Source organism: Vulpes lagopus, chromosome 1 (assembly GCF_018345385.1).
Source record: "Vulpes lagopus strain Blue_001 chromosome 1, ASM1834538v1, whole genome shotgun sequence".
NCBI classification, from domain to species: Eukaryota; Metazoa; Chordata; class Mammalia; order Carnivora; family Canidae; genus Vulpes; species Vulpes lagopus.
The window spans coordinates 90,385,700-90,412,310 of NC_054824.1; the positions used below are offsets into that span (position 1 = coordinate 90,385,700).

Below are 26,611 nucleotides of genomic sequence, written 5' to 3' on the forward strand. Positions count from 1 at the left end.
GGACGACGGCCAGATAGGCAGTGTGGGCGCCTGTGCCATTGGACTGTCCTCTCGGGGACCGCGGTGGGGACGGCCAGGCCCACCTCAGCTGAATTTAAATGACTTGGAAGTTCTGCTGGTATTTGCGATCTGTCATAGAGATTTTATGTCTGCCTGGGAAGCAAGTGAACCTAGGCCGTGATGACGGATGCTACGCAAGGCGTGGGGGGTCTGGATATAAAATCAGGTTGTAAAATGAGAAGAGGAAGGGGGGTTCATTATCAAGTGATAGTAAGAAATGATGCGCAGTTATGCACAGGAAAACAAAAAGAAAAAGCCATATATTTAATTAGATCAATAAAATGATCAGCTGTCCAGAATCCTGGAGAATTTACTCTTTCCGTGGAGCGCCTCTACAGTTTTAACTATTCTGGATGGAAATCATTCTAAAATGCATTTCATACTCCCCTGCCTCCTCAAAGTGCCGGTAAAGTGTTTTTTGATATCAGAGTCATTATTATGAACATTGGTTGTTGTTTTTGAAATACCACGAAGCAGCCATGCCTGTTGAAGTTGCTAAGGCTAAATTTCCTAATGTTAAAAATCATGAAAATATATGCTTTTATCATGTTTGCTTTTTTTATGGTTTTTCTTTCTCCCTGCTGTCAAACATCCCTTTCCCAGCTTTCTGATCTAATAATAATGAGCTTCCAACCTCTTTTTACTCTGTCACTTCTACCCTGGCTTTGGCATGTACCCAAGTTGACTAAACCTATTGGAATTGTGCTGTAGGTAGAAATAAATAGATCCTAAAGTTTAGTGCATAAAGTTTATAACAATTCTTGTGGCTAATCACACACCCTTGCAGGCATCTCCTTGTCACTCGATAACAGTAATTAATGATTGAGACGTGTCTAACACTGTTCTAGGGATGGCACATAGACTAACACATCCAACATCACAGTGATAATAGAACCTAGAACCTACTTTATGGTAGTGGCCATGATGTTGGCCAAGGTAATTGACCAAGACCCCAGGTACATTGCTTTGAAATCTTTCACTGCATGCAGGGCATCCATGCTTAGGTTTAGATTACCACCAATGATTGAGTGCAAAAGAAATAATAAGGCCAGCCCATTCCTAACACCCAGGATTCCTTCATCAGCAGGCTTCTCCTCAAGGATTCCCTGGTGGCTTTGTCAAACCATAGGTTTCAGGAGTATCTAGGACACTTCCATCCAAACTTCTTTTACACCCTTCTTCAGCTGGGTCACATGAGCTCATTCAACCTTTCCTGACTTCCTTCCTGTTCCATTCCCTATACCATTTCTCCACATAAAATATTTAAATTGGGATTAATAGGTCTAATATCCAATGAATAAGAGTCATAGAAAAAGAGCCCAGAGAAAATGTAAGGTTATAACAAAACAAACCAGAAAAATTTCCGAGACGTATTAGAGACATGTTTCACAAGGGGCCCAGCACAATAAGTAGAAAGACATCGTTCTACAGTGTACGTGGAGAAATTTTTTTAATGGAGATAAGGAGAAGATCCTAAAATCTAAAAAGGAAAAAAATCATGAAAATCAAAATAACATTGAGCTTCATAACACCTACACCACAGACTAAAAAAATGTGCTTCACACTTATTTATTAATAGGGAGCTGCTGGAGCAGGTGTTCCAGCAAAAAGAGAGAGTATATTAACAAAGAAGGAGAGAGTGAATCCAACATAGGAAAGCATATATGGGCAGTCTATGGTCATGGAGACAAAAAGTTCAAATCAATAGTTGTCAGAAAGCTCAGTGGACTGTTAATCCAGATGGCAAGGGAAGAGGAGAGTCAGAGGAAGACCTAAAAAAAAAAAAATAATAACACTGATTGATTATCTTTTATGTTTGAGGATTCCAAAAACAGTATTAATTTACTAATTGATATTTAACCAGTCCAATGGTGCCTTTAAAAAAATTAACAAGGCAAAGTACAAAGAAAATTATTGAAATTTAGAATGAAGCACCTTTACATTTTTTTATCATGAAAACTTCAGGCAGGCCTATGCAAAAGCAGAGAGAATGAATAATCCAGTGAGCTCTCACAGACCAATCATCTGTCTTGAACAATTCTTAAAAATGTAGTCATTTCGTTTCATCTATCCTCCCACATTTAAAAATTTTTTAAATTATTTTGTAAAAACTTAGAATCTTTTTAAAGTTTTTAATTCCAGTTAACAGTGTTATATTAGTTCCATGTGTACGATATAGTGATTCAACATGTCCATACATCACCTGGTGCTCATCACAGGGCTCTTACTCCCCATCACCTATCTTCTCCATCCCCCCACCCCCACTCCCCTCTGGTAAACATCCATTTGCTCTCTATAAGTCTGTTTCTTGGTTTGTCTCTCTCTTTTTTATTTCCTTTTACGTGTTTGTTTGTTTGTTTTTCTTAAATTCCACATATGAGTGAGATCATAGGGTATTTTGTCTTTCTCTGACTGACTTATTTCACTTAGCATAATACTCTTTAGGATGACCACCCGTGTCATCGCAAATGGTAAGACTGCATTCTTTTTTATGGCTAAATACATATATATATATATGTGTGTGTGTGTGTATATGTATTTATACATTTATATATAATGGAATATATATACATTGGAAAATATATGTACATATATACATGGAATATATATATATTCATCCATACATAATGGAACATATATACACACATTGGAAAAAAAATATATCACATCTTCTTTATCCATTCATCAATCAATGGACACTTGCTGCTTCCATATCTTGGCTATCGTAAATAAACAATAGGGTTTATTTGGCTGTTATAAACATAAGGATGCATGTATCCCATAAGCATACTTTTTAATTATTCTTTGATTTCGATTTTCATACAAACAAGGTTGATAGGTGGAAATTAGTGGCTGTGACTCCTAAGTCTGTTTTGTCTGTAATAGTTCCCTAACCACCTCCTTCCCCCCACACCTCATTTATGTCATTAATTTGCTGGGGGAAGTGAAAGTGGTTCTGTAGAAAATTTTGCATTCTGGATTTAGTTGATTGCTTTCTAGTGCTATTGAGCTTTCTATTCTTCATATTACCCATAAACTGATATTTAGCTAGAAACTTAAATAGATTCCGATTCACTTGTTGGCAAAAAATACTTCATAAGCATATAATTATTGGTTGTCACACTTTTCTTGGATTGTCTATTAGGTTCGGGAGGTGTCAGCCTGATAATGATGAGGCAATTATTAACTCCATGTAAAATAAAGAAGTCCGTAATTTTGGTACACCAATGGGCTATGCAAAGAACAAAATGTACTTAGTCATTAAAATTAAACTCTTGACTTTTAGATTAACCTACAATTGTGAGAGTATGGAGGAAGAACTATGGTGTGCTGAGAAATGTTTAATAACTAGTTCTTTAGAGGCAGGGGGGACGACCTGGCAACATATGCTGATTTCCATGGTGTAAATACTCCCACCATGGCCAATTTCAAGCTACCAACCATTTAATAGTTGGCCTGCAGAATTCCTGAAAATTTAGCAGTCAGCTCATGCCACCAGATAGAATAGGCTCCAGGATACTACTAAGATATATATGAGGGTCATAGAAATAAATACCTACCATTTGCTATAGCAGGAAATAAATAATGTCGAGAATTGATAAATCTAAATATAAGTAGAATAACCATTATTACAAACATGTAAATAAAGGCTAGAAAAAGTAACCAAGTTCAAAGTTTTAAATGATAAGCCTTTTAGTCTATTTTCAACTATGCAATAAAAACAAAAATATTTTGATAATAAATTTTTAAAAGACAACCCAAAAGATATTAGCACATCTTTGTAGGTGAGGTGAGTGATAGAAACGGCACTCTTCAAAATCAAGGTGTGTCTCTGCACAAGGAACAACCTAGGTTCCTTAATGCAGCTATGAATTATCCATCCCATGATGGAAATCCTGTGGACTCCAAAGCTGAGGGTCCAGCCTGGCCCAAACTTGGTAGTGAGTAACATTGTCAAGAACATGAGGTCTCCATTAAAAAGTACAACACACTGTAAATGTGTGGCTCTTGTGATCCATGTTAAACCCACACGGGGGGAGATGGTGGGACTTGGAGTTACGTGAGCTCCAAGCACTGATGGTGCCACCCCACTTTAATAGTTCCCGAACTACCTCCTTCCCCCCCAGCCCACCATTTCCTCCTTTGATTTGCTGGGGAACATGCTTCACTGCCTAAATGGAAGCTGATGAGTGGCTGGTGAACTTTAGAGCTGAGTCTGGGCCAGCAGAGATGCCAAAAACCAGAAACCCTGTGAAAATGACAATGCTGCTGGCTATTGGTTCCTAGAGGGCAGTGCAAGCGGACAGACGCAGCCCTGTTCTCACCTCGGCATCCCCGTGCTTCAGCTGCAGATTGATGCAAAATGCCCAGTTCCCTGGAAACTGCTTCCCGCTCACGGCATGGAGCTGCACTCTGGGCTCTATGCATACAGATGAAGTCGAACTGATTTCTGCTGTATTGAGATCCGGGCGGAGCCTGGCAATAAAACAAGCACCCAGCACTGCTATTCGACTCCAGCCGCCCCGCTTTCTTCACACGAGATCTACAATTTGCTCTTCACCTCTCCTTTCTCTTTTGAAGTACAAGCGGTGAATGAATTTATCCTTGTGAAACAACAGTGCAGAAACATGAACAATAAACAAATTAATCTTGCCCTTCAGATCCTGCGTGCTTTCCCAGACCAGGAACCTACTGTGGTGGCATAAAGTAGATGTTGGCCAAATATTACAAGTGATTAAATAAAATAGTGACAAATCGATTAGCCTTTTATATTTGCACTTTTTTTCCTTTCCATTCCTCTCTCCTTCCTTCCTTCCTTTTTTTTTTCTTCCATATTTATACCAAGAAGAGCTACTGTGTCTTTCAAAGGTGTAACTTAGTTCTCAATGACAGTGATTATCTCAAGGGAAACTTTAAAGCTTATTTTTTTATCCATATAGCTTTTAAGAATTTCAGCTCACACACTCAAGCATTCAGAGAATGTAACTTTAGTTTTCCATAATGGAGTTAATTTATGTCTTGAGTCCCCATCCCCATTTTACCAAGGAGTGTTCCCCCTCCACCCTCCAGGGTTGCATGTAAAGCCCGCGGGTGCATCTAAATCGGCATTAAACCAGGCCGAGGAGTAGGTGTCCACACTGATGTTTGCTGAGACTGCGTCTCTCCTGCCCTCCTGCCCCACTCACGGGGCTGCTCTCTGCAGCTGGGCCTCGTGGGTATGTTTTTCTGAGCTTCCTGCTACTCCTAGGCACCGAAGCCTCTTAGGCAGGCTCAGGACTGTCTGACCAGACACTCCCACCAGCCCTTCTTCCCAAGCCCAATGAGCGAACCACAAGTGCTTCTGTTCTTGTACCTGCCAAGCCCACATGGCATTCCTGTCCCCCAGACCTCTAGCCATTCTCCGCCCTCATAGAGCAGCGCCCTCTCTCCCTCCCCATTCCCCAGTGTCTTGCAATTCTCTCTTCCTTCCCTAGTCCACACCTCTCCAGCCTATGGAATCCTGATCAAGTTTGGAAGGACCCAGGAGAAACTTGAGAAACTGGCTCTCATTATGTATTCTTTCAAATCTTTTGTTTCTGGCATAAATTTTATGCTCTGAATCCTAAATGGCTTAAACTATTGAAACTCAAGAGCTAAGAATGAACTTGATTTCTGCTTTTCTGCTACAGGGACTTAACTCTTAGGCAATGAAAATCTTCACTGAATACGGAGGGCTAGATGATAGAAGGGATTAGCAGGAGCAGAGTCACATCCTTAATACACCATAGTATTATCCCACTGCATTTGCAAATATTTACTGAGCCCCCGGAGGTGTGGCGGAAGGGAGGTAGACACCAAGTACATAGGAATTATTCCCTGTCCTCGAAGGAGTTTATAATCTAGTGGGATGACAAATGCATCCTCAAATAAGAAAAGGGAGTAAAGAATCAAAGGCAGAGAGGGCAAAGCATACTATTTAGTTGCAAGGTTCTAGATGGGTCTCAGGTACTACGGGCTTTATTTATTTACTTAAAATAGAACAAGCACAAGCGGAGGGAGAGTCAGACTCTCTGCTGAGCAGGGAGCTGACATGGGGCTGGATCCCAGGACCCTGGGATCATGACCTAAGCCTAAGTCAGGCGCTTAACTGACTGAGCCCCCCAGGCGCCCCTACAGGGCTGCTTTTACACCCTGCATGGGGATGTGACTGATGGGCCAGTATCTTCCTGGACAGGCAGACTGGATGGAAGGGCCGGGGGGCTCTCCAGTGCCATCCCAGCAGGACAGGCAACAGTAGAAAATCACACTCAAATTGGGGAGGGGTTTGGGAATGGGGTGAGTAGGGAGGTAGGTAGTGGACAGTCACCAAAGGGCTTACAGTCTAATTGAGGCTAGAAGCTACGTTGTGACTAAAAGCCCTTCCAGAACCAGGCAGTGTAACAAACTACAGCAGGACTGCGCTATTCAAGGTACATTTACTGGGATCCGAAGATGAAGCAAAAACTAAAATGTAGAGTCAGAAAGGCTTTTTGGAGAAGTTGAGGCACTTTGGGACCTTGGAAGAAAGGGAAGAGCTTATTGCTAATAGGTGCTAACACTTAGTGAACACTCCTCTGCCAGTCACTGTTGTAAGCACTTCAGTTATTGGGTTATTAGGTTCCTCACAACAATAATCTACAAGTAGCTACTATTTTTAACATTCCCATTTTTACCAATGAGGCGACTGAGGCACAGAGAGGTTTAGTGACTTGCCTGAAGCTACACAGCAGAATTGGAAGGTGGGTGGTCTGACTCCAAGGGCTGCACCCTAAATTGCTATGGACCTTCAACAGAGGAGTTGAGAACTTCAACAAAGAGAACAGCTCAAACACAACTACACGGTGGGAGAGAGAAGGGTAGGTGGGAACCTGAGGCAAAGGGTGACTTCCAGAGCATACCTGGCGACCACACGCTTCAGGTGCCTCACCTGTGTCTTTGCCACCTACAGACTCCCCGTTGTTGCCACTGCGTGTGTTCTTACATCAGTCGAGAAATGATGTACCCCAAGCAACAAGATGCCAGTAGTGACTTGCCTGGAGAATCTCAGAGCAGAGAGGGAGCCCCCACCCCTCTGGCTCCTGGTGACATTCTGACTCTGCGATAGGCACGAAGGCAAATGTATGGCACTGCGCCACATCCAGGCATCTGGGCTTTCTCCAAACAGTGCCATTGTGAGCTCGGAGATCAAAAGTAGGAGCCTCATAGGGCTGGTTGCCCCTTGTAGGACCCCGAGGTCTACGAGCGAGATAAAATGATTTCTCTGAACTCATGGGTTTGGCACTCAAACCATAGATGGGGTGATGGTTTAAGCCAGAAACGCTGTTGTCAGCACTAGGACACATTTAAACCCTAGGATAAAACAAAACAGCAGGGCAAGTTTTCGTGTTATTTAAAGTCACCTCCTCAGAAAAATCCTGGAAATCAAGAGGGAAGGAATGTGAATGATTTCTTAGAAATATGGGTGATTAAACTGTTAGAGAAAGAGAAGGCAAATAGCAAGCTATGGGGTCTGCAAGACGATGGCTGCAGTATGTGTGCTTGTTTACCCACAAATACGCTCACGTATCCAATCTTACTTCAGTGCGTTAGAGGTCCATGCTGTTTTTAATGAGCCTTTCTGTGAACCTGTAATCCTGGGCCCAGGCCAGCCCAGGGCGGTGGAGGGACTGCGGGAGGCGTGGGGCTGCGGGGTCCTGTCCCAGCTCTGACCCGTATCGCCGTGGGTAATCTTGGGCAAGGTTCATCACCTGTGTGTGTGTGTCGGGGTCATCAGTTCTGAAACCGAGACAAGACTTATCCAGTCTACACTACCTCTGAGCTCGTGTGAAACCATGTAGGAGAACACTTGGGGAAAAGATGCAGGTAACTCTGACCTCAGCCCCCTGTGGCTGAGTGAACACTGAAGTTTAACAGTGAAGATTAACTTCAGTTTTTATCAAGCTCAAATACCCGAATGAAAGGGTGGATCTAGGGGTGCAGAGGTCGCTTGCCCCCCCGCCCCATTCCTCTTCTTTAACCCATCCAAGCGCTATAGATGGTCATTTGTGCCTCCTCCAATGCTTGCCAGTCTCGGGAGGCAGTTAATCAAAGGGGAATCACCTTCCTTTGAGCTGTCTTTTCCACGCAGGACACGTGCGTGGGAGTGCCAGCTCTACTTGAAATTCAGATGTGACCTTTAGTTTAGTTGGTTCCTGAGCTTCTCTTTGTACGAGGACTCTTGAAAATTGGGGCAGGCAACCTGGATTTTACCTCATGTCATAAATGCAGCTGTTCATTAACCCCCGGGCTGTGCTGCACCTTCTAACACCGGATCAGGTCGTCTGGCCTGCAGGGTGACGCAGTGACTGCTGCTCTTCACAAGACACGCTTACTGGAAACATGACCATCTAGTAGGCTGAAGACCACTAGGCCGCAGTCTCTTAAGGGGAAAGACCAAGGCTACTAGTCCAGAACCACCCACTTAGAAGCTCTCAGGAAGCATTTGTTGGTGATAATAAATTACCTCCTATTTGTTTAGCACGTGGTAATTTACAAGGCATTTTCGTAAATAACATCAATTATCAACATTCTGGCTGAGTTTCTCACCGAATTTTACCTGTTAAAGACATCAGCTGTACCTGCTGACACACATTTAGACTTAAGCTGTTGTAACTCGTATATTTGAACCAAATCTATTGGAGTTCTCAGATCTGGCTGTGTATTAGGAGCACCTGGGGATATTATTAAAATTACTGCCAGTTGGGTCTCCACCTTAGTCCCACCAAATCAAAACAATTTGTTTTAAACTGCCAGGTGGTTTGAAGTTGCAACCAGGTATGAGCACCACAGTTACGGCAGAAAGACTACCGTCAAAGTACTAGAAAGCGGGACTTTAAGCCCATTTCTGCTACCGAGGAGCCTTGTAGCATGGATACGTTTTAGAAAGAGACTCTGGGTTCAGAGCTGTTAATTCAGAGGCAGTTCCTCTGACTGTTCATTTCATTACAGTCATAGTAGGGAAACAGCCTTGAAGCAAGTAATGCAGGTATATATGTTCCACCATCTGTTCTGCCTCTGTTTCCCTCTTCTGTTCAGTAAAGAACAAAGATCTAGGCTCTTCCATGGGAAATAGCACTCTTAGCAGATGACTGTCTGATTTAGGGTAAAGCTGGATTTCATTTCATCTGTGACAGTATTGCTTGGGGAGACACACTGGCTACCTAAAGAAGTTCCTTCCAGAAGGCTGTCATTGCTGTAGTCACCGTGGGTCTTTCATAGTGAGCTCATGCAGAAGTGATCGAACCCCGACAGTTGTCTTGCCTTCCCCCAGAGCACCTGAGACCAGCTTCTAATTCACAGCAGTCAGGACACCGCTGAGCTGGAAGCATGCTGGGGTCAGATGCTCAGGGCTTCCTGATTGATATCCAGGACATCAACTAAGAATCGGGGGCTTGTTTGATAAATTGTGAGAAACGCTTTGTCCCAGAACCCTTGAATTTTGTACAATCATGGTCAAGAACAACTGCGTTTGATCTGCATAAAGATCGTGTGCAGCCTCAAACACTTCCACGCACTCAGAACAGCCGTTGCAAATGTCTAATGCAACCGAGCCACATCATACGTAACTTTAAAAAAAAAAAAAAAGATCCTTTTACATCCCCAAACTCTAATATTATCACCTGTAACATAACGAACACCCATCAAAATGGACTTTTCTCCCTATGATTCACGTCCATGTAAAGCTTTAATGCGGAATAGAGAACTCACTAGCACAGCGTTGGTCTAAACTCTCAAAGCAGCTTTTCTCGTCCTGTGAGCGAATGAGTAAATGAATCCACTTGATTCACAAAGGGAGACTTTCATTCCTCCTTCCCTCCCTCTCATCCATCCATCTATCCATCTTCCTGTTTGGTTTGGTTTTTAATTGCTTTGAGGCTTCAGCCCCTGCCGCTCACTCTACCCTGATCACAGACACACAAATCCATCTCTCTCATACACACACAGAGATAACTAGTAAGATCGTGTGCCAGGATTTTTTTTTTTTTTTTTTTTTACCGGAACCACACACCGGCTGTATGACTTTGTCAAGTGACACAGCATCTTCAAAACCCCAGCTTCCTTCTTCCATAAAATCAAGATCCAATTCCTGCATCCTCCGGCTACCAAACACTAGCACTGCCTTAACAACAATAAAAAAAAAAAAAAAAAAAAGAACCGACCTACCAAGCCAGCAGTATATTTCTCATCTTAAAGAGGTGAGTCTCTTTTCGGAACATTCCAGCAATTGCGTGGCTGACGGAGGCTATGTTTGCTGCTAACATAAGTGTCTCTAGGTGAAAATGGGCTGGGTCATTAATGCCGAAAGTAACTTTTACTGATTTCAAAAATTCACAAAAATATTTAAGGATTCGATATTTAAGTATTCAAGTGTGTCTGACAAAATTGAGATGGCCCTTCTATTGCCTAGTTTTTTGGGGGGGGGGGACAGTTCCTAAAATGCAAATCAGATATCACTGACGATTATTGATGAGTCATATAATGTGCTCATACTGCCTCTCTGGGTTTCCTTACTCTGACCATCTGAGCAACCATTTCCAGGCAGACATCTGAATTCATATGTTGCTGCGGACTTGCCACAGCTGGTAAAATGTCATTGGAAAGTGTCACATATAAAAGAATGAAAACATCTAAATGTCTTCAGGTTAGGGGCTGTGGCAATTCATGAATTTTTCACAGATAGTAGTTCTGTGAAAAGTAGCAGACCGTTAATGCTATGAGAGGGAATAGTTTTAATCTGGGGAGATAGTTTGGAGGATTTTTGCTGACTCGGGTCATCTCTTTTCCTGAACAAGAGGGTGCAATAGGACAAAAGTGGTCTGATCCCTCGTTGTGCGATAATAATTCTATTTCTATGATCTTGGTGTCACTAGAACCCAGGACACTGTGCTTACTGGTTTATGCCTTTCAGGGCGTCTTTCGGGTTAACTGAATTCAGGTGTGTAAAGCAGGCTGCCTGGCCCTGTGTGCATAGCAAACGCTACACCGACGTCAATAGTTGTCATTGTCATTATGATTAATGATTGTTATTTTTACTATTTGCAAAATGAAGGACTGTTTTTAGAACTGAAATTCAACGATTTGAATCAGTGGAATGAAGCCCAGTTGCCCCAAGGACATTACCCAGATTATAAATCTGTGGCTCTATCCCTGGGACAAAACTCCAAAGCAGATGTCTCTGAAGTATATCGAGATGACATTTCAGTGTCTGTTTCTCAGGGTCTCTCAGGCGGAGAGTGATGGCAGGACCACACTGGCAGATCAGAGGATACCTCCGAGATCTCTTCCCTGGGGCTTCTACCGAGTGGGTGGAAGGGCTGCAAGGCGGGTGTGCACCCCTGAAATGGGGGAGCCAAAGCAAGGCCCAGCTGCAGGGCAAAGGGACACCCCTGAGTCCCCGCCAAGAGCAGAGGTGAAGACACACAGGGTTGGCTAGACCAGTGTGTAGTCTTCAGGTCCTGGACAGGCAGCTGGGGAATTCTCCAGAGAAACATAGGCTGGGAGGGCTGTTGTCTCTGGGGTGCTGGAGGCTAAAACCTGGGCAGGGGAAGGGGGCTAAGGATTCCAAAATGGACAGAAGTGTTCCTCAAAGACGCCAAGGAGCAGCAGAGGCAAGGAGAGAGGGAATTCCTTTTGCCCTGCGGAGCCAGATGGCCAACCAAGCCAGGTGAGAGGGAGGCCTGCAAGGGGTGGCCCCAGGACCTCTCTGGGCTCACAGTCTCCCTGAGATGAAGCAGCTCAGGCCACACAAGCCAGCTGTCCCTCGGGCAGCACCAGGTTTGAGGGGAACACAGGTGCCAAGGCTCAGCATCTTGAGACATTCTGGGTCACCTGACTTTATACCAAATCATCTTACGTATCACGTATTACCAAATAGTTTACATGTGTGAATCCAGAACAACACACGGCACTGAATGCATCCCATCTGGGCGGACCCCTCTTCTAGAAGGAGAATTCAGTTGTAATGAGTTTTGAGGGCAATAAATATTGGGTGGTACAATGAACAAGAGCCTGAGAGTAAGGCTGACTGAATTTAAATCCTGGATCCACCTATGTCCAAGCTTTATTATTTAACTAGTCTAGTTTGCCTCTCTGAAAAATCCGTTTTGTCCTCTGTAAACTAATAATAATAATAATAATAATAATACCTGTCAGGATGCTGTTAGAATTGGAGATCATGCTTGGAAAGCGACAAGCACAGCACTTGATTTTATAGCTTTATACTTAGTAATAAATAATCAAATCATTGTTTCATATGAAACATATACATTTTATAATTTAACTTACTACCTGCATTTCAAATTGATCATATCCTGGAAGCAACTGTGACTTATGGCAGGTTGTAAACATTGCCTGGAACCTTATAGTCCACCTGTGGATTTTCTGCTGGACAGAGCACTAGCTTGTGTTTTCCTTATTTTTTATTGTATTAGACTTCCAAAGTTTCATCTCTTTAATGGTAGAAAGAACAAAAAGTCTTACATTTATTTTTATCTTTTTATACTTTCTTTATAGATTTAAAAAGTATGCCTTATGGTTCCCGTATATTTTAGAGACCATGAGAAAGCTTGGATTTAAGGTCTCCATATATTTTTTCTCTCTCTTATTTTCACCCCCCTCTACAAAATTATTCATAACATATTAATGGACCAAACTCCTTTGGAGCCTGAGAAACTGTCATGCTTCCATATCCTGGTCCTGTTTAACTCTTCCCTTTGATCCACTCCATCCTAAGAACATAATGTATAAATCTATAAATGTGTTGGAATTCAAGTTATTTTGGTACCCATGCTCCCAAACTCTCCTTTTCTGAGGCTCATGAGAATGGCTTTGTGGTGCCCCATTTCCTCTCTGCCCTCAACCTCAAAGGAGGATCCCACCATTGTCAAACTAAAGTTTTAGGATTTGTGATGCAGAATTATGGGATAAAATGAGAGTGAAAGCAGGGTGTATGTGCGGGAGCAGGTGGGAGAGGAAGGGGGTGTTGTGAAGAAATCCATAAATTTCTTGCAACTTGTGGTTGTTCCAGACTTGCTGGAAAAGTACAGACTTGCTGGAAAGTACAGACTTGCTGTTATTTTGAAATTAATGTTTGATTGCTGGGCTGTATTTGTAGGACTCTGTCATTATTCTGAGACTGAACCATGTGGGTCATGTTTTTTTTCTAATTAGTCTTAATAAGGTTACATAAATTCAAGTGAGAATAAGTTAATTACCACAACCACTTGGGCAGGTACCTAGATGATAAGGTTGCCTACAAAGAAAGACATCTATAAGAAAAACAGCCTAGGCTCGTGTTCCCAAATCTTAGGATACATCAGACTCACCTGGGGAGCATTTTAAAATGCAGATTCTTGGGCCCCATCCCTAGCAGTTTTGATGCTGTTGTTTGGGGGTCAGGTTCTAGGATTCTGCATGTTTCATTGTCCCCCTGTGATTCTGGTGAAGGGAGTTTAGGAACCCTACTCTGACACAAGGCCAGTCGGTGTCAGATATCTCCAGACAGTTCTATGTGCCACAAGGGCTCCAGTAGCTCAAATACAGAAACATGAACTTAACAGTGTCCCTTGGATAGTCTCAAAGAAAAGTCTTCACACATTCTCTATCGCATTCTTCTTAGTCATATTTGCAGGAACATCTCACCTTCTCTGTGGCTCTTATCCCCCGTTCCATGCTTGAAATCTATAGGTGAACCGAAGGCAATAATTAATCTTCTGACATACAGAATAAGCATTACCTAAAACTCTCTCCAACACTAACACAAGCCATTAAATTACATTCACCAGAGTTGTCTCACTAATGCAAATTTTTGCAAAATCTTACCAGAAAGATAATTGGAAAGAAGAGTTGGCTGTGGATTGTTAAGTATTTGTCTAATTACATGATGGGATGCTGAAATGAAAACAGATAATGTTTTGCTTGCAGGAGATTTTGGAAAAGGCTGCACTTCGTCTAAGTAGAAAAGGCTTCCTTACCCACCCTCAACTTTGGTTGTAGATTAACTAGATTGTCCATTTTAAAGTCGTACAATGAAAATATTTATGCTCATCTCCTGGTACAGTTTGCTCAGAGCTTCCAGAGCCTGGTTAGGAAGGAGTGAGGGCCACTCGCCCACTGTGCCTAATCATAAAATACCAAATGTTCTAAAAGCAGCATTGCTCAGGCTAGCCTGTTGCCATTTATCATGCAGGTGACGCTAAAACTCTAATCACTGAAGCAGGACTTGAGAAGTGAAACAAACCATCACAGAATACAAGGTTTTTTTTGTTTTGTTTTTTTTTGTTGTTGTTGTTTTTTTTGTTTTTTTGTTTTTTTTTTTTTTTTTAGAATACAAGGTTTTTATGGAAACTTTATAGCCAGCCAGCTCAGTCTTCTTAGAGAGGATGCTTTTGTAACCTCTGGGCAAACACACGTAAGAACCATCCAGGAAACAGTTTATATAAATTTAAATATATATATATTTATATATATTTAAATGTATTTAAATTTTATTTTTAAATTTATTTAAAATTTTTAATTTATTTAATCATGATAGAGAGAGAGAGAGGGGCAGAGGGAGAAGCAGGCTCCATGCAGGGAGCCTGATGCAGGACCAGATCCCAGGTGTCCTGGATCATGCCCTGGGCTGAGGGCGGCACTAAACCACTGAACCACTGGGGCTGCCTCAGGAAACAGTTATATTGATTGGTCAGCCTAGAGATGCAGGAGGAAGACCTGGGAGCCAATGTGCCCTGGCTGAATACTGTCCACCCACTTTATATCCTCTGCACCTGCTGGTCTTGTCACTGAAAAATAATGGTCATGTCCCACCAAATTGGAAGGTATTTTGATGTCATCTTAAATGAATTTCAACTCTATGATAACATATTTCCCTTGTCTCAGCCATAGGTAGGCTAGGAATTAATATGGTGAAGTGGTAAAGACCAGTGAGAAAGGCAGATGGAGAAAAGGTAAAACCAACTTTGTTTTGTATACTTGAGCCAATTTCCTTTAGGAGATCCGTTCAACCAGACTCCAGACTGTTAGCAGAAGTCCTACTACTTATAAGAAATATTAAAGTTATTGATGGGGTAAAGATATCGAAGTTGTAAAATGTAAACATCTAATACATGCAGTAAATTTTTTAAATATTTTCTTATTATATTTTTATTATATATTGTATAAAATTTTTTAAAATAATACATTTTGAAGACAATGCTATAATGATTAGCACATTGGCTTTCAATATCCAAGATATTGTAGTAGTCTTTAAAAAAACAAAACAAAACAAACAAAAAGCTGTTAACCAGCCAAGAAGGCTTTGCTTCACATCCACAGCTACTGGGGATTTTTCAATTGTTTTTTTTATAGATTAGACACAAAAGCTTGAGCCTCAAAGCAAACACATACCATTTACAGCCCTTTATTTCCAAGGGAAAGGGGTATTTTATGTCACATCCTGTTTTGTAAATAGGACTCTGCCTTCCAAAATTCCAAGGAGAATGCAGCTGACAGCATGCTCTCTTGGACTGCGCATGCTACCATTGGCATCTGAATTCCTACGGGAACTTAGCAGAGAGTGGGTCACTCACCTCCCTAGAGCTGGTTATCTTTCTTAAGATAGCTGAGCATTGGGTTGAGCAAGGTTTGAAGGATATGATTTTTTAAAAGATTTTATTTATTTTATTCGTGAGAGATAGAGAGAGAGAGGCAGAGATATAGGCAGAGGGCGAAGCAGGCTCCTCACGGGGACCCTGATGTGGGACTCAATCCCAGGACTCTGGGATCACAACCTGAGCCAAAGGCAGATGCTCAACCCCTGAGCCACCCAGGCGTCTCAAAGGATATGATTCTTAAGAATGATACAGACTATTTCTGTTTCAACTGAGAGTGTTTTACCAGTTTAAAACAGAATGAGGCGAACTGCGTAAGATTGAGAGCCTTAAATAATCTTTTCAAAGATGGAGTAAGATGGCAAAATCTTTACAGAAAAGAGACTCATAAATTTTGATTCATACTGAAAACGATGTACTTAAAAAGAATCGTGGAGTTTAGCATTCCAAAAAGATCAGCTGGGCTCTCTAAAAAGGAGTACAGAATTTAGTTCTTTAGTATTTCCTTTCTTTTTTTTTTTTTTTAAACTTTATTTTATTTTAATCTATTTATGATAGTCACAGAGAGAGAGAGAGAGAGAGAGAGAGAGAGAGAGAGAGAGAGAGAGAGGCAGAAGGAGAAGCAGGCTCCATGCACCGGGAGCCCGACGCGGGACTCGATCCCGGGTCTCCAGGATCGCGCCCTGGGCCAAAGGCAGGCGCCAAACCGCTGCGCCACCCAGGGATCCCTAGTATTTCCTTTCTATTAGATATTGGTACCCCGTCTTCTTCTGAGTGGAGGACAAAACCTGAAGATATTCAGAAGAAGACAGCCACTGTAGGATGTCTGGTGGTGAGGACACAGCCTTCCCTCATGGCATTTCAGAATTTTTCCCTTTTTTTGGCGTAAGGAGTAGATATTTCCTCTAAAAAAGACACTTACCTATATATTTAAGGTTACCTGTTTCCTTTTGTTATACCATTTTACCCCTGTCAATAAACATTTTTTGATTTTCTTCTTTAATATCAGGAACAGAGCCCCGCTCCTAAGAACAGCACATCAAGTAATTCACCTCCTGGTGAAAACCGGATATATACATATAGATAGTCGTATGTTTATATACACATTTATACATATTAATAGAAATTGCACATCTTCACTAGACTTCCAGACAGAGGGCAGCCCCAGTGGTTCAGCGGTTTAACGCCACCTTCAGCCCAGGGCCTGATCCTGAAGACCTGGGATTGAGTCCCATGTTGGGCTCCCTGCATGGAGCCTGCTTCTCCCTCTGCCTGTGTCTCTGCCTCTCTCTCTCTCTCTCTCTCTCTCTCTCTCTCTCTCTCTGTGTGTGTGTGTGTGTGTGTGTGTGTGTGTGTCTCATGAATAAATAAATAAAATCTTAAAAAAAAAAAAAGACTTCCAGACAGAGTAGAAAGAATGAACTAGAAGCAATATCTGAAAGGATAATGACTGAGAATCTTCCAAAACTGACAAGACACTGTGAATTTGAGAAGGCTCCTTCCCTGCAAGCACTCATGATTCAATTAGATCAATGAGTAAAAAAAAATAGTTAAAATGCAGATTGTCAAGTAAGGAAGTGGAGGATTTGCACAGGAAGAATAACATATAAACTGGAAGGTCAGGAAATGTATCCAGAGCAGATTTTGTTGGAGTTAAAGCACGAAGAGGACTACTGCTTATTTTAACATACTTATTTTAGTTAACTATCATAATTATGTCACTTATTTCACACATTAAATTATTCAATTATCTCAAATACCTCAACAATTATTTTTATTGCAATAGTTTTCTTAAATAGATGAGCAACAGCATTAAAATTCTGAAGTTGAGTTTACAGACTAAACTCCAAAAAACAAAGGAGACAATTTTTTTTAACATCTAATCTATTTGACTTTAAAGTTACTTGTTCCTATAAATTACCCATATTTTTGTTTGTTTGTTTAACTAAATGCCAGGGGAAAGTTCTATGCTGAAATCTTGTGGGTTGTATTAATTTGTGCTAATGGTCCTGCTCATGAACCATGACTTCTCAAATAAAAAGCAATTGATTTTCCTAAGATACTTATTTTCTTTACCACCTTGCTTTCCATAGGATGGATTTATTGACTTTTTAGAGTTTATTGCTGCTATAAATCTGGTTATACGAGGAAAAATGGATCAAAAATTAAAATGGTATTTTAAACTGTATGATGCTGATGGAAACGGTTCTATTGACAAAAAGGAACTACTGAACATCTTCATGGTAAGTGAAGTAGTGAAGTAGCTTTGTAGGACATTGTATGGTTCATGCAGTTTTCCTCCCTCTGGAGCTGGTGACAGCTCTCTAGATGATTGGTGACTCTTGGGATATACATTTGGAACCGCTGGAGCAACTTGAGTTTCACCATGCTGTTGGTTACTGAGTGTGCACCTGCAAACCAGCACTTTCTTGTGGTGTTCAAATTCACAAATGTAGCAGATGAAAAGTGAAATAAACATGATCTAAAACAATCTTTTTGTCTGCATCTGTGCAGCTTTTTTAGGAGCAGCTCAAATACTAGATGGTCTAGATAGCAAGAGCCATGGACTAAGAACATAGGTACCTGAGGACCCATCTTTCTGGAGGCTGGACTAAAGTATTTCTAATAGGCAGCTCAAGGATCTTGGGTCCTTTCCAGCTCTAAAGTTCAATAATTCCCTTTATAAATATCACCCCCTCCATCACAGAAATGGGAATAGTTATCATCATGTATAAAATGAAGTGGATCATAGAGTAAAAGATGATTCAGCGGGACGCTATACCTAAGTGAGGATGTGAGGTAAGATAAACATTATGAATGCAATATAGTGAATTTGGACTCAGAATTAGAATCAGGTCTTAGAAATGATCTGGTCCAAAGTCTTTCACTTATAGATGAAGGAGTTTGAGTTACAAACATAATACATAGTATAAATATTAGCAAAAATGCAAAGAAAAATAAATGGGTAGAACTACAATTATAATTAAACACCTCAACAAATGGACAAAGTTCATATTTAAGACTGTTTAGCAAATGTAGAGTTAACCAACATATGCAAAGAATTCAAGAGAATACTAATATCGTATATTATCATATATAATAATCTCACACAGGCAATTTACAAAAAAATGCCAAGATGCACTTTGTAATTGAATTTTGTAAGCATTGAAATTCAGAAATTCTGTACCTACAAAATTAGGAATCGAAAATTCTCTTTAGAGTATGCCCAATCCCATGTAAATTTTAGATTACCCTCTTAAATAAACATACTCAAATTTATTTTAAAAACATTAAATATGTAATATAGCATACAAATATTGAGGAATGCCTCCAAAGCAGTACTCAGAGCAAGGGTTCTTATCCCAGGATCTATGGATCTGTGGCCTTTGGGAATCCTTGAAGACCCTGACATTGAAGGCAAATTTTTCCCTGTATGTTATCCATTTTGGGGGAGAGAGTGATAGCCATTAGATTCTCAAAAGAATTAGGAGGAATGAAACGATAAAAGTGATTTTGCCTAAATCTTATGGAAATTTTTGGACAGACTAATTAGTTAACATGTATAACTTATGTTAGTAAGGAAAAGAGAAATATTAAGTAGCTAATTGAGTTTTTTTTCTTAAAGTGTTTATAAGGAGAAGAAAAATAGGGAAATTGAAATAATAAAAGCATAGAGCAGAAATTAATAGTTGATACTATTTGTCTCCAATTAAACTAATAAAGATTAACAAGAATAAGATGTAATTCTGGCCAGGGGACTATAACAAGAGTCTTACACACTGTGGAGGGACTCTAAATGGATATAACATTCCTGGAAATTTGGTAATCTGCACCAAGAGGGTAAAAGTTTATCTTTATTTTAGAGTCAACATTTTTGGTCAGAAAAAACAATCATTAACATCATCAAGATAAAAGTTCTATGATTTACATCACAGAGTCCCTTAAAATACTAAAAATAAGTGACTTAAAAGAGGAAAAATTTTAAATAAATTAATGAAACGGAATATGTACTTATAAAAAATGAGTGGTTGACACACATGTTTTCTATATGGGGGCAAGTAAAAAAAAATAGGGTAAGGAGTAATACATGCAGTTTAAGTTCTCTCAATACATGCTAACAGGGTGTTAAAATATAGCCCAACCATCAAAAGATCCAAAGGAAGTACTAGATTTTTAGGCAAAATTTACAAAGGAAGTAGTTACATCTTCATTTCACTTCAAGGGCATAAAATGGTCAGGAGGATTTTTTTTTTAGAAGGGTTGTTAAACAGGATTTCTTGGGTAAGAGCCCTCAAGTCAATAGCATGGTGATTTAAGGAAATCATTGATGTTTGGGGAACACTGTGTTCCAGTGTTTAAATCTGAGAAACCTAATGAAACAGGCTGTGGCGACAGAGTAGAGGGGTACGTTTAGGAAGTATCTCATGCCCAAAATTAGTTGGGATGAAGGTTTTTTCATGGATCAGATATGGGGGGAGGTGGGGAAAGCTGAAGTAGAGTTGTCTTAGATCTTGTCCAGCTAAGCCACATGGAGGAGTGAGGGCATCCCAGAAGAAGAGGGAGCTGGAGGTAGAACTGGAGAGTGGTTCTCAACCAGGAGCTGTGTGGTCGTACTCCTCCTCCCCCAGGGGACATTTGGCAATGTTGGGGGGCATTTTGGTTGTTAGCAGGGGAGTGAGTGGAGGAGGGTGTGGTGCTACTGCTATCTATAGTTTAGAGACCAGGGGTGCTGATAAAGTCTCCAATGCACAGGACACTTCTGAACAATAAAGAATTATTTAGTCTGAAATATCTATTATGCAGATGTTGAGAAACTCAGACCTAGAACTTCTAGAAGGAGCCTCCTCGAGGGGTCAGCTAGAATCAGAATGCATGATGCACATCTAGGGAATTGCAGGAGAGAGTCTCAGTAATGAAGGGGAGGCATGGTCTCAGACAAAGAGTGGATTTTAAACATCTGCCACCCAGACAGCTCTGATGCTAGATAACCATGACGCTGCCTGCCAGGTCAGAGCTGTCCTGCTCCCCCATCTCTCCCCCTCCTCCTGCTCCCACTCAGCCAAGGGCTTAGCAGGAGAAAATGCAGATATGCTAAATAAGGGAGGAAAGAAGGAAACAACCCATGCCTCCTTACCTGTCCCCCAACCATGTTTCTCCTGTAAGAAGAGGGAAAACATGGGCAACGCTGATGACTCCCTCCGAAAATACCCCTTCAGCCCTCATCATCCTTCCAGTCAGTCTTTCAGTCTCACATATATTGCCTGGAGGTGGGTGACAGACAAATCCTAGGAATTTCATAATCTTTTATTATGACTTATATATGTGGTCTGGTATCTCTACTGGGGATACTGGATGCCAAGCCAAATTTTCTAGGCTGTCGGGACACTGAGAAACCCTAAAAACATTCATCTAATAGGACATTAGATGTAGGTAACCATTATTCTAAGTATTACCCTATATTTAACTGTGAGACCTTGACTTGCTAAGGCCACAGGGGTGGTGCTTTACCACCGCTCGCTAGGACCCTGGATTCAGCCTCAGTAATGCTTGGGAAGCAGCGGAAAAGATAGTCCTGTTTCAGACTGTGCCCTCAATTAAAATATGTTGCCAGTGGTTTTTCTAAAGATCCCTTCACGTTTAGTCACGACAGTTATGTTCAAATTCCCAGATGACTACTCATTCTCTCTCTCTGTCTCTCTTTCATTTTATTATGAATTTCTATATCAAACATTGGTCATTTAATTTAATCACCTAGAGGTGGGAGACGAGGGAAGAATGGTTAAATTTTCCCTCTAGGAAAGCTGGAAATGTCATTTTCCCCGGGTCTCCTGACAGCCTTTATGATGAAAAGGTGCTGGCAGGATGTGAGAGAAATTCAGTGTCCTTCCAAGGCACACATATCTGTCTTCCCAGTCGATCATTCTACAAAAGGGCAAAAAGGACCAGAGGTGCCAGTGTCAGAAGCTGGAGGGGAAGCCTTGGAGGCTTACAGAATATCCTTTCATGTTTCTCCATAAGAATAATGATAATTGGTCTGAAGTTGAAAACATTGCCTGTTCTCTAGGTCCAGAATTCTTATGACAGTGGCCGCTACAATTTTTTTTTTCCTCCAGTAGCCTTCTTTTGCATCTTTTGTGACCTGATATGTTGAATGGCTCCCTTTGTGCTGTACAATATCAAACTTCAGATTGTATGCAGTTAATTAAATGTCTAAGCCTCGTTATCCTGAACTGACATATAATCTTTTTATTTACTTTTAACAACTAGAACAGTTAGACAGCAAAAATGACACGAACATATCCTCGAATTCTGTTACATTGGGGTAGAAATGTCACAAAATGTATTTGCTTCCAGCAAAGGTGAACTCTCTGATTTAATTTCTCTTTGCAGGCTGTACAAGCCCTCAATGGCCAGCAAACTCTGAGTCCTGAAGAATTTACTAACTTGGTGTTTAATAAGATCGATATAAACAATGATGGTAAGGCAGTCACTCTCCTTGGAGAGTTTTTTGTTGTTGTTGTTGTTGGTTTTGTTTTTTTTTTAATTTACGAAGTAGGAGATGGGGGTGGTAGGAGTGCCCTTTAGGCAAAAGCATGAACCCTTCAAGAAAATCCTAGTTGTGATGTGACTTGGACTTCATAATTTGGCCAATTCAATGTTCTCCAGTCAGTACAATTTTTAATTGAGTGAATATTTATTGACTATATATATATGTGTGTGTGTGTATAGTCAATAAATAAATATATGTGTGTATAGTCAATAAATATTGACTCAATTAAAAATTGTACTGACTGGAGAACATTGAATTGGCCAAATTATGAAGTCCAAGTCACATCACAACTAGGATTTTCTTATATATATTTTCTCTCTCTCTCTCTCTCTCTCTCTCTCTATATATATATATATATATATATATGTGTGTGTGTGTGTGTGTGTGCGTGTGTGTGTGTGTGTGTATACGCACACATATATTCAATTCATGGTGTTTGACACTTTTGAATATATGAACACAAGTAAAGGGAGGTACAAGGAAAGAAAACTGGGAGAATATGATATGAAGGAGTCTGCTGTTTGTGATATGTTCTAGTAATTACTCCTTTCTACTGGAGGTGTCTCATCACCTTGCAAATAAACTTAGGTTTTCCATACTATAAAAATCATCGCTTCAATTGTGTGATTTTCTTCTACTATCAGATTTTTTTCCTTCCCTTTCACTACACATTTCTGGGAAGAGTTGTACTTGCCTTCATTTCTGTTCTTTGTACCTTTTCTACATTTCTACTCTTTCTGCTCATCTCTCCATCTGCTCTTGCCACCCCAAAATCTGGACTCCTCTTAGCTCGGAGAAGGTGCACTTCTTCAGAGGCTGAGTGCAAGGGAAGACATAGACATTCCAAGAGAAGAGGGTGCTGACGCCAAATGACTTTGATCTCAGTAAAGTGGTAGGGGAGCATATTGATTTGAGATTGAGGCAGCATATCTAGGAATGTTCCTTAAAAACAGAAAGTTTGATGTTACGGAGTATATGATGTTAGTAAGTGGTTTGGCGGGGGGGAGACAATGGATATGAGGTACTAGGACTTGCATGGCCATGGTAGTCATCAATCCAAGATTCCTTTTTCCACGGAACCAACGTGCCCGCATCTTGTAATGGACACTAGAGGGCAGTAGACATCCATGTTGAGTGTGGCCGTTTGCGCAAGTCTAATGTGACCGCTCAGTCTGGTAGGATGGGATGGAGGAGGCTGGAGGGACTTCACATGAAGTCACCATTGTGAGTGAGACAAACAACTGGACAAGAGTATAAATCTCAGAAAAACACTTGGGAAATGTATCAATATGTATCAGTGTATCAATAGCATCAGTCTCCCTCTTAGGACCCTGTCCTCAATTCCAAGTCCATATGCTCATTTTATAATTTGCCAAGATCAAAGCCATTTGGTTGTAATCACATATATTTGGGTCTATATAGATCGAGGACAGAATAAGTCGGTTCATGCGAAAGCTTGAGAAACCCACGACTGACCAGGAAGCTAGGCGAAGGTAGACAAGGAGCAGAGAAGTGGAGAATGGAAGATCTCAGGAGGCCAGTGAAAATCGTATTTGAAATATGCAACTGAAAACTCTGACCACTAAACAGGACAAATTCTGTAGGTTTGGTTCAGTTTTAATTTTTAATCTTAGAGGCGCTGGAGTAAGGCAGAGATGGAAGGAGAGATGATAAAACATTTCAGCCTGGGGCTAAAATCATTAACCAAATGACAATTGCCCTGGAAATTGGGGGGGGGGGCACATTGTGAATGTTTACGACTTAGCAACACAATGAGTGTCAAAAGGACAGTCAAGAATGTTTGCAAAGATCCCTGGATCCTGTTTCTAGTGATGGAAGTGAGGTGACAGGATAGTGAGGGGATAGGACCTCTCCTGGAGAAGTATGAGGGCTGCGGTGGCCTTGGTTTCTATTAGTGTGAGGAAAGAGATAGTGTATTCCAGAAAACAAGAAGGACTCTTTATTTACTATTGAAACAGTTTCCTCAAAAACAAAGTATAAGCAACCAATGAAGTGGGGGACTGAGGTTGGAGGATCCTAGAAGAAAAAGGGGGGGGGGGTTGCAAAACAATGCAAATCTAAAAGCGTGTAGGCATTTTCTTGGGCAATAACTGAGGATACCAGCAGGCTGGGATGTGGGCTCTCTGGGAAGAGAATGTGAAAAAAAAGAGAATATATTACAGTTTCTGGAAGAGCTTAATGGAACTAATCATGTGAATCATTTTCTCTGATGAAAACTTGAATTTAAGAAAAAAGATGTCTATCATTACCTTTACAATGAAGATATCAAACGAGCTGCATTTTGGAACAACAGTGAACCACCATTTCTTGGCAAATGCGTATACAGAACTAAAACTGATAAAATTTGCTTTTATATGCAAATTATCAGAGGTTGTTTTATCATCTCATTAAGAGACAGCTGGGTCATTCCCTCTGTCAAGAAAAGGATGCTAAAATTGTACTGTTGGACAAAGACGGCCCAGAGCACCAGAAGGCGAGGAAGGGGAAGTAATGAAGACATGGAAGGTTGATATTTGCAGAAGTGTAAAAGGATTTTGCCAGTATTTGACACAGGAAAATAAAGTGTGTTACTCACACATAAAGGGGAGCAGACACCACGAGGAAAATGTCTATTCATGTTTGCACAAGCCTAAGTATATACACCTCAAATAGGATTTTTAAATTGTTGATTATCGTTCTTATCAAAACATCAGTGTTGGTAGAAATAGAGATGTTCGGTCCAATATAGCAGAATAGCGTTGACTATGTACCAGCATATTTATTTTATTTTTCAAAATGAAAAGCAAGCACAGCATTGGTATCTGATAATTCAGTGAATATTGAAACCAGAGATGAAGAAGATCGCAGCACACCGGGAACTTTAGGAACATATGCGAAAATCCCAATTTCGCTGCAAATTGTTTACAAAAGAATGACCAACATCACCTTTGTTGGGTCAGAAAAATACACAACGGCTATGACCTGTTCTATGCATGATTATCGTGGTAGTTAGCAAATCACAGAAGATTAATCAAAAGAGAGGCCTAGGATAAATGCTAAGAAAATAAAAAGATGAGGGTCTGCAAACTCCACGAGGGCAACTGTTTCTGTTTTATGTACTTTGGTATTTCTTGCATGTTTATACTTCCTGACACGTCTATGAATAATTATCAGGTGAAGGAGTGTCTGGTAAGAAGAAGCCATGAAAAGTGAAGGAAGAAATAAAAAAGAAACAAGCACAACATGCAATGTATTTTTTAAATATTAATTTATCTGAGAGAGAGAGAGAGCAAGAGAAAGAGAGCATGTGCACACACTAGTGGAGGAGAGGGAGAGGGTCAAGCAGACTCCCTGCTGAGCAGGGAGCCCAATGTGGGGCTCAATCCCACAACCCTGAAATCATGATCTGAGCTGAAATCAAGGGTTGGACGTTTCACCGACTGAGCCACCCAGGCCCCCACAACATGCAATGTTAACTGTAGGAAGAAAGGTGTCTGGACTATTTTAACATATATGTGCGTACGCATTGCTACTTCATAAACTCTAAGTGCCACTGTTTAACGGGAGCCAATTGCCAATGGAAAGTGAAACTGGGGGACAGAAAGAGGTCCAGGGGACTCTTTCGTTTCATCACACCTTAATGTAGTGCTTAGGCTTTTTATCATGAGCATGCTTTATTGTAATAATTCAGCAAGCTGCTTCTAATCGTGTATTGTGCACAAAAGCACCAGGAAGGAAACTTGAAGAGGATCCCAACGGCAGGGGATTGAAGCTCAGCACTCAGTATTACTGAGGAATTAGAACAGGCAGGACAGTAAGACAAGTCGGGACGCGTGATTAACTTGGCATTTGGGTAGAGGGGGGGGGTGACTGGGTGATGGGCACTGAGGGGGGCACTTGGCGGGATGAGCACTGGGTGTTATGCTAAATGTTGGCAAATTGAACTCCAATAATTTTTTTTTTTAAATAATGAAAAAAAACACAACAACTTGGCATTCTGCAACCTTTGCTGCAGGAAGAAGAGCAGTCGTGTTATACCAAGCACTGCCTCGGAGTCGTTCTTGACATGATTTAGGAAGATTTAGGTGCTGTTCACAACATCAAGTGCAGAGAGTGTCCAGGCAACTTGACCCTGGCGCCAGGAAGCACAGGGACAGGAGAGATGTGAGTGGCTCATCATATTACACCGTGAAAGTGAAAAGAGACAGACCAAGGCCGAAGAGGAAATGAAAGCAGTGACTGTTGGGTGGATATTTTGGGTAAAAGAAAACAGGGACAGAGCATGGAGACATTTTATTGAGCAGTTAACCAGAAGGACCAGTGTTCTCGACTGGGACATTGTGGAAAGCCACGA

The 26,611-nt window shown here is 41.0% G+C and overlaps 1 protein-coding gene across 2 annotated transcripts in view; it reads left to right on the forward strand.

Annotated features, from left to right (window-relative positions):
• The window catches only part of GUCA1C (guanylate cyclase activator 1C), a 34,463-nt gene that overhangs the window by 3,010 nt on the left and 4,842 nt on the right, over nt 1-26,611 (forward strand). The window contains exons 2-3 of one of the 2 annotated variants that reach the window (XM_041727350.1): nt 17,801-17,950; nt 22,098-22,185. In XM_041727350.1, coding sequence (XP_041583284.1) covers nt 17,801-17,950; nt 22,098-22,185 — 238 coding nt within the window. Of the gene's footprint in view, nt 1-17,800; nt 17,951-22,097; nt 22,221-26,611 lie in introns of both variants that reach the window. The other variant, XM_041727360.1, reaches the window with a different exon arrangement.